Genomic DNA, 9,164 nt, shown 5'->3' on the forward strand with positions numbered 1-9,164 from the left:
CTGTCTGTTTTCTATTGTGGTTTCAGTTTAGTTTCAGTAGAGGGCAGTATAGCATTACAGGTATGAAGAACAAAGTTACTCAGTGGTGGCTTATACCTGAAGTGTCATATCTTACACATAATAACAATAATAATAATAATAATAATAATAATACTTCCCCCCTTTTTTTGCCTGTCCCATACAGCACTGTATAATCAGAACTGAAGGCCAATAAAAATACCCAACAGATTTTATTTTCCCAAGTGGATCATTATGGCTTTACCACACTGTTCCACTTGTTTGATCTTTAGTATTTATTAGATTTTTTTTTTTTTTACTTTTAAGTTATTACAATTGGAACAGACATGACTGGTGGATAGGAAAGGGAAAGACCTTGTCAAGAGAAGTTCAGGAAACGGAGAAGGAAAGAAAAACAGGTGAAGAGGTACAGAGCAAAAAGACACTAAAAATTAGCTGGAGACTAAAAGAAAACAAGTAAAGAGAGAACAACATGGTAAGGAAACCAAAGCAACAACCTAGATGCCTACTGAGCAGCACACAAGACCGTCAATGGTCGATATGCTTAGAGGCAGCAGGCAAGGAAGATAGTGTGTGTCTGTGAACACCCGTGTGCGCGAGTGCACTTGTATTCAGAAGGTTTCTCCATGTAACTATCTAATAGTAGGTGTGGGGAGCCAAAGCCCTGCTTCCCAGGACATGATGCAGGCATGGAGGAGATCCAGGCCCTAGACATCTAGAGGGCCCCCAGAGAACGAGAGCCCAAGAAGGACCGACGGGGCATCCTCGTCACCCTTCTAGAAAAGAGCTGAGGAGGAGCCTTACATCCTCGGACAGGTTTTCCTATAGAATGTATATAAATGATGGACATTGTGTCTGCTAACATCTTATTGTAGTTTTTTGAAATTATGTGTCACTGTGTAAAACTGAGGGACACTGCAAGCTCATTTGTATTCTAATTGTGAGCCAATACTTCATCCTCATGTCTGACTGATCTACAAAATTATCTTGTATTCAAAGAGCTGAAAGTAGCAGTTAACTCAACTCACTGTGCCGGCCATTAAAAAAAACAAACATTTAAATGCAGCTTTATTTCCTGGTCATCCCAACCTGCAGTCCACCTTACTTGATGTACCTCATCCTCATTGATCAATGAGGTTTGAGCAAACTAACCTTGGAAGTAACGTTTCTTCAGGGAATCGTCATCCATCTGCACGATGTCACAGACTGCAGCCGTGGTGGATAACAGCAACTCAACAAGTTGGAACAAGAAGCAGCAGATCTCACCTTCATAGGGAATTCTGATGGTGATGATCGGGCATGTGTTTGACATTCTGTAGGAATACTTCTAGGATATATTCATGACTGTTTTATTTAGTTTACTCATTGAGGCTAAGGTAACTGGTGACCTTAAGGGCAAAAATCCATGTGCTTCTCTTATTTTGAGTTGACTGACTTAATCCCCACCTCTGGTTTCAAAGCCAAAGGTTTATATACCTGATACTCTTATGGTTGATTCATCACTATGATGCGCATCCACGTAGCTTTTGCCCGTAGCACTATTCAAAGCACAACAATATCTATGCTCATCCACCCTGTCCCAATAATGTCCCAATTTTTCTTTATAATGCTTTCAGGACAGTCTCTCTGCTGTAGCATGAGAGAAAGTGAAGTTTATGAGTTTGCTCTGTTTTGGTTTACAGCTGAGTGCTTGGCCGCTCCAGAGACAAAACTTTGCTGTGAGTCAGACTGTGATATGCTTGATATGCACCTATTTTCAGATCAGGACAAATGTGTGCACTGGTGTAATTAAAACAGATGGATTTATTTTGATTTTTTCCCTCCTTATAAAGATGAAGGTAGTGCAGATTTCAAAAGGTGAGGGCTCCCTCCATCTTTAGTCCACAGTCTGAGGTTCAGGGTAACAACACTGTTTCTTAAAACTTCAATCATGAACATTAAAAAAGGATGAAAACACCCACAACAGTCCAAACTATTTCAGTTTTATCTCTTTTGAAGTTACAGTGTAAGTACTAAAATATACACACAATAAAGCTGAAAACTTGATAATAAAAAGAAAGCAGTGAAATTGTGGCACACAAGATATCCCAGTTAAAGAAAATAGGAAAGTGAGGAAACTCCAATCAGTCTAATATGTGCTGCAGTGCTACAGCAGAGCTAGGCTGCAATGCACAGCATTTAATGAAGGTAGTGGAGGGCCCTGTGTACTGCTTTCAATCAGGAAGTGCAGCTTTGTTAACAAGCTGCTGCTGCCAAGGAAAAGTTTACATAAAGAACAAAGCAAATGTGCAGTACTGATACTGTGGGGATCACTCATATTGTGAACTGTTACAGACTGCTTTACTGATGCTCCTGATTTTTAGCCCCATTTTACAAGCCTCTACTGCAGACACAAACATCTATCATGCCACACCCAATCACCACTCCAGTGTAGTCCTGTGTGCTCTCCTGTTTCACGGTTCTGCACGGGCTTGTTGCATTCATCTCACCTTAGTCAAACTTTTGGCAGACCTGCTTACACATATCTGCCGTGTCATAGGTGTGGGCCGCATATCATATTCACAGGGCTTCCCGAAATTTGTCGAAAATGTAGCTTAATAAGTTTTTAACATATCTTTCTAGCATGTATCTGTCCCAGATGGCGCCAGACAATTGATCATCCATCGGCTTGAATAAGTGCCTTCATGATATATAGTATGCAAAGTAAAAACCTTCAGGTGGATAAGTGAAACAATATAATTATGCCTATAGAGTCACTTCCATATTTGCACTGCATATCAATGTCCTATATTAAAGAGAATTCCAGCTCTGTCATTTTGAGGAGCCTTTTGAGGGCTGAATTATTTTTTTGTTTTGTATTTTTAGATCACTATAAAAACAATAAAGGAAACCTATTTGGTTATATTTGGTTTTTCTGTCATATAATGTGGAATTTAAATATGATCCAGGTTTGAAATATTGAATCCAGTGTGTGTGTGTGTGTGTGTGTGTGCCGTGTGTGTGTGTGTGTTTGTGTTTGTGCGGTGTCTGCATTTTTAGCCTTGGAGGTTTCCGTTTGCTAGTCTCTTATCCACAAATACTACTTGTTTGCTTATTTATTAATACTTTTCACTTCAAAATTAAACTGAAGATTAACACTGTGTTGCTCTATAATAACTAAGCAAACCAGTTACATTTGTATAATGTAATGTAAATAATGTTCCATTATTTTACTATTATTTGCTTGACTACATTAGTGTTGTGTTATATCAACCGTATTATTTCAGCAGTTTCAGCTACAGCTAATCATGAGTAAAAAGTTTGGGACATTCAAATGTTACAATAGTAAGAATTCACAGGAACAAGATCTGGAAATGTATGTGAACACAGATTTATTTCAGTTTTGTTGGTACAAATTCCCAATAAACCTGGCAGTTCCAGTCAGCCTGATCCTTTTTAAAACATTTTTATTATTCAGAGTGAAAATAGAAGTAAAGCATGATCACAACACCATTTATTTACTGCAGTGGAGAAATCATTTTTCTCTTAACACAGGAGAAGAAATATGAAAGTGTTTCATGTGGCTGCTTTTGATGATGTCAAACTGCATAACAAAATGAAAGATATTAGAAAATTTCCTGTGGTGCCATTTTGTATACAATAGTAGTTGCTTTGTAAGGATTCTCTGTCCTGACACTACAAGGATCCTCTTGTCTGCACAACAGCACATCCAACAACTAAAAGACAGCCAGGCTGACTGATCAAAGAAAGACAGGACTGACTCACATCTTTGTTGCTCACAACAATCTCTGTACCTTTCTGCTTGAATTTGGATTTAATGTCTCTAACTCTCTTTGGGTATGTGGTGCCATTACATGGATCGGCTGTCTTTGACTTGTCAAGCGTATATGTTTCTGAGGTTGCTCTGTGCATGCAGGGAACGACAGGGCGGGGTTTATGGAGGTCATGATGAGGAGAAGAAAAATAAGAGAAGAAGAAAAAATGGATTGGAAGATGGCCACTGGTTCTGTTAACGGCGGCTGGAATAGGATGAGCTGACTCTTGTTTTTGAGATCCCAGAGGTGCTGCCACTGCCAACGGAAATACCGCCACCATAGCCCATGCCGCTGCCGCCCATTCCGCTACCGAAGCCACCGCCGCCTCCGCCGCCCATGTTGCCACCAAAGCCTCCGCCGAAGCCGCCGCCGAAGCCGCCGCCGCTGCCGAAGCCGCCGCCGCCGCCACCGCCACCACTTCTTCCACCACCTGGTGAGGAGAAGAACACATTTGTCAGGAGAAAGGCTTTAAATTTAGTTTTTTAGGTAAAACTTTGGAACTCTGATAAAAAACAAACAACAACAACAAAAAAGCCCAAAATGCTGTATATGTTAATACATACCGAAGCTGCTGCTTGTGGACTGCACATGGATGGTTGCGCTTCCACCACCAGAGGCAATTCTACAAAGAAGAACAAAATGTAACAATTTGATGAGCTGGTAATGTCATTGTCACCATAAAAACTTCGTTTAGCTTCTCCTGTGTTTTAGAGGATTATTTATTTATTTATTTCTTACCTTGATTCCTCTCCTTCCAGCAGTTTCCTGTAGGTGGCGATCTCAATGTCCAGAGCCAGCTTGACGTTCATGAGCTCTTGGTACTCGCGGACTTGGCGGGCCATGTCCTGCTTGGCTCTCTGCAGGGCATCTTCCAGGTCCTTGATGCGGGCCTTGGCGTCCTTCACAGCCAGCTCGCCACGCTCCTCTGCCTCAGCAATCTGGGCCTCCAGGTTGGCACGCTGGGAGGTTGGAAAATTAGCAGAAGCTTTAAATGTGATATTTCTCATTCACAATGCTATCTATGTGTTAAGCATTTATGTTTAACACATATGTAAGAAATAATCTCATCAGCTATGCAGAAACATGCATTACCTGTCCCTTGACTGCCTCAATCTCATTTTGAAGGCGGCTAATCATGCGGTTGAGCTCAGCAATCTCACTCTTTGTGTTACGAAGGTCATCCCCTGCCTGGTTTGCACTGGCCTGCATCTCCTGGAACTGAAGGAATCAGATTGAGAACAAGTGTTATTGCAGATTCCACAGACCAATCCACTTTTATTTGACTTGGCAGACTCTCTCTACCTACCTTGGACTGGTACCATTTCTCAGCTTCCGCTCGGCTGTTGTTGGCAATGTCCTCGTACTGTGCCTTGACTTCAGCCACAATGGCGTCCATATCCAGGCTGCGGCTGTTGTCCATCTCCACAATGACAGAAGTGTCCTTGATCTGTCCCTGAAGCTCAGCAAGCTCCTGTGAACAAGACACAAGTTCTTTTAAAAACAAACTGAACTGAAAGATTAAAAAAAAAAAATAGTACAAAATAAACACATCTGTGTGTGCCACAGTGCCATTCAATGTTTGTTTGTTTTTCTTACAGCTTCATAGATAGCTCTGAGGAAGTTAATTTCATCCTGAAGAGCGTCAACCTTGGCCTCCAACTCAATTTTGTTCATGTAGGCTCCATCTACATCCTGTAAAGGAGGATAAAGTAGACTGCATTAGTCCCGGCGCTTGCAGAAATGATAATTCATGCATCATCTATCATCATTATGACAACTTTTTAATGGCACATCCATTCTCACCTTCTTAAGGAGCACAAATTCGTTTTCGACTCCAGCACGCTTGTTGATTTCATCTTCATATCTGTCGCAAAAAATGCAAGAAAAATGAGCTGAAAATGATCAGGCATCATCTACCGGAAGTCAGCTGCTGTGTTCATTGTGACTCGTGGGAACTCACTTGTTCTTGAAGTCCTCCACCAGTCCCTGCATGTTTTTCAGCTCAGACTCCAGCTTGATCTTCTCATTGCCCAGCCCGTCCAGCTGTCTGCGCAGGTTGGCAATGTAAGCTTCAAACATGGCGTCGATGTTGGAGCGGGTGGTGGTCTGCTCCTGCAGCAGGCTCCACTTGGTCTCCAGCATTTTGTTTTGCTGCTCCAGGAAGCGGACCTAAATGGTGATATAATTTGACAAATTTAGATCTGCAGTCATAGAATAGCAATACTTGCCTTGAGGTCCTACACCGGCTTGTTTTTCTCTGGAGATCCATCAGTCCATGGATCACGTGTAACTTTCCCACATTAAAAACTCTTGCAGGCAAAAAAAATGCCAACGACCATATTAAAATTCTTCACAGTGCACGACTGTTCTAGACACACTGCACTGTGGAGCTTGTTTGTGAGACTTAGAAGATCAACCATTGTTTGATTAAACAGTAGAGCCCAAAAGTCCATTTCTGGGTGTGTCTTTAAGGTGCCACACCCTCCTCCAACCACTTGACATCAGCGCTCCCTCGCCTCCAGGATGCATACTTTCACTGATTGAACGTGCCTGCCTCAACCCTCACCAATTAATGTGTCACACCTAAAGATATTAACTGTTATGTCAAATGTACAATGCGCATTATACTTTAGTTTAATATATTATACTAAACAAAAATGTTCTTTAAACATCTAAGCCATTTTGTCCTGCTATTAATGATTGTTTTTGTGATGCTTTATTGCAGTAATATACCGTTTTATTTGAAATTTGAAATAAGGAGTCTTCAAAGGATGGGATCAGGTTACCTGTTTGAAGACAGATAAGGTGTGGCACGTAGCGCGCAGAAAGAGCTAGCTCAGCATTTTCTCATACAGGGTGTGGTTAGCGACTTTGCCATTACTGCCTGAGAGAAACGGTCCCTCATCAATGCATTGTCTTTAATTAAACATGAAACTGCATGTGGGAGAATTTAAAGTAAAAGCCTGTCACTTCTTGCTGCCATGGGAACAAGTGATAACCAGATCCCTCACTCCTCTCACCTGATAATGCAGCAGTAACTGGATATGACCGCTCTACTGTTTCCATGCTTTCACTCTACACAGAGACAGCTTGCAGGCTGTGCTCATAATGAAATTTTAAGAAGCATCATGTTGCTTAGTTTGAGGGGTGAATTTTAAGCAAATCACCCAGCAGTTCTCAACATTCATCAGCATTCAGTTAGCATTTCCAGGTTTAGTTAAGCTGTTGCATAATATTTAATGAGCTCAAGGGCCCTTTCAACAAGAGCCTGCCTTTGCATCTTTTTCTAATATATTAGAAACCAGCTTCAGGATTTTCATTCTGCTGACATGTTGTGAGACTAAAATAAAAGCTAGACAAAACCTTTTTCAATATCAGATAGGAAACGTGCCACTCACCTTCTCAATGAAGTGTGCAAAGCTTTCAGTGCAACTAGAGTAGCTCCTGCTTGAGAAGAATAAAACGGCCTGAAACTTTTTTATGAAACTCTTACCTTGTCAATGAAGGAAGCAAAGCGGTTGTTGAGAGTCTTGATTTGCTCTTTCTCCTGGGTGCGGACAGTCTGGATGTTGGGGTCGATCTCAAGGTTATAGGGGGCCAGCAAGCTCTGGTTTACTTGGACTTGTGTGATCAGAGGCACTGATCCAAAACCTCCTGGACCACCACCACCGAAACCGCCTGCACCGAAACCGCCTGCACCGAAACCGCCGCCGCCGCCGCCACCACCACCACCACCGAAACCGCCCGTACCAAAACCACCACCACCCAAATTACGGCCACCACCAGAGACAAAAGAATAACTACTGAAACCACCACTACCACCACCGCTAGCCATGCCTGATCTGAGCATTGAGGATGATGATGACATCACCATTGGCCTCCCTAGATTGACAGATTTTGAGGAAAAACTTTGTCTTCCTCCTCCTCCTCCTCCTATACGGAAACCACCAACACCAGCTTGTCCACCTCCACTATAGCTGCTCTGCACAACTTTTGTGGACATTCTGGTCGACGACATGGCTGGGTTCTTCTTAAGAGGAAGGATTCAAAGAGAAAAGCAAAGAGAGAGAGGTTTGGGAGAGTAGTGGAGCCCACTAAGAGGAAGGTCAAGTCCCTCTAAGTGTCTTGTCTCTGTCTACGATGGATTTTTATCTGTCTCCAGCTGAGGAGGAGGTCCCGGTAAGCTCAGCCTCCTCTGCGCCTCCCCTCAACCCTCCTCCTATTACCTGGATCCTGAAAGGTGTGCTTGCAGGCAGTGTAGATTGGCTCAGCCTGTCAGACAGGTAATAGCGCCACCCCTGTAAAGCGATCTGGGCTTGACACACCCAGATGCTTGTAGAGAAACAGCATCAGAGCCAGAGCTGGGAGGGCAGGAAAGGCATTTGGCAAAGACTCTTTTTGTTGATTAGCTAGGGGTGTTCTGTGTACAGGGTGGGGACCTGCATACTCACTGTGCCACCTTTCTTTTCTCTACTGTTTACCTTCTGGCAAGATTTTTTCTCTGTATCCTCTGTGTGAGCACTTCTTTGTATTTTACTGGGATTGTGGACGTGAAATTAAGATAAAACTATCTATAGGATTAAGTTGGGTAAAATTGCCCTTTAACTACGCTGAAAATGTTTCAGCAAGCAATTTAACCAGTTTTTGCTTGTCAAAATGCAATGCACATTCTTCCAGGTATGTTTTTAGATACACAGGAAAACCTTAAATTTAAATAATCTTTAAAGTGAGTTTTAAGATCTGCGACAGAGCACCAAAGTGTGACTTCACAAGTAAAAAAAATGTACATAAAATAAAACCAAAAACCAAAAAAACAAAGTCACATTAAGATAATTAGTTGGGTAGTCGGCTGAAGGATAATCCAAGATAAAGTGGAGACCTTGAGACGAGTAAACTGGTTTTACAGGAGATTCCCTGCAGACAGTACAGTACTTACCCACTGCACAAAATCCCACAGATACACATAGAGAAAAGCTGAATCGGAGAATAAATGGTGGTCATTTCAATGAAACATGGTTTCCACATTACGCACAGCGAGCATATGAAGGAATCCACCCCGTGCTGCTTATGTGCTCAGGCCTGCAGCTTGTGGGTGCTTGAGGTTACTGTGCACAATGCTTTCAATACACAATACACTCACCCAGGTTTATTGAGTAAATGTATTGCATCGGTTTAGATATTTCAATCTTAAGAAAAAGGTCCATTGCAAGTCTTTTTTTAACTTAATGTCAGCTTGGAAGAACAAGAAGCCAAAAGTAGAGTCGATTTCTTGCTCCGACAGAGCTGGAACTGTTGGTACCTGTTTAAAACCATCTTAACAACTCCAGTATA

At 42.1% G+C, this 9,164-nt stretch overlaps 1 protein-coding gene across 2 annotated transcripts; it reads right to left on the reverse strand.

Moving 5' to 3' along the window:
- Positions 1-3,366: 3,366 nt before the first annotated feature.
- Positions 3,367-7,969, reverse strand: krt5 (keratin 5). 2 transcript variants are annotated; one of them, XM_040013787.1, is made up of 10 exons: positions 7,327-7,969; positions 5,794-6,002; positions 5,637-5,697; positions 5,430-5,525; positions 5,140-5,304; positions 4,926-5,051; positions 4,572-4,792; positions 4,397-4,455; positions 4,236-4,263; positions 3,367-4,205 (listed from the first exon to the last, which is right to left on the reverse strand). In XM_040013787.1, the coding sequence occupies exons 1-10, from the start codon at positions 7,849-7,851 to the stop codon at positions 4,028-4,030; spliced, it is 1,668 nt and encodes a 555-aa protein (XP_039869721.1). In that variant the 5' UTR covers positions 7,852-7,969; the 3' UTR covers positions 3,367-4,027. The 2 variants fall into 2 exon arrangements, with proteins under 2 accessions (XP_039869721.1, XP_039869720.1); XM_040013786.1 differs by having other exon boundaries at positions 3,367-4,263.
- Between the last annotated feature and the right edge of the window lie 1,195 nt (positions 7,970-9,164).

The sequence above is a fragment of the Simochromis diagramma genome, unplaced genomic scaffold, assembly GCF_900408965.1.
Source record: "Simochromis diagramma unplaced genomic scaffold, fSimDia1.1 OVJJ01000705.1, whole genome shotgun sequence".
Lineage (NCBI taxonomy): Eukaryota > Metazoa > Chordata > Actinopteri > Cichliformes > Cichlidae > Simochromis > Simochromis diagramma.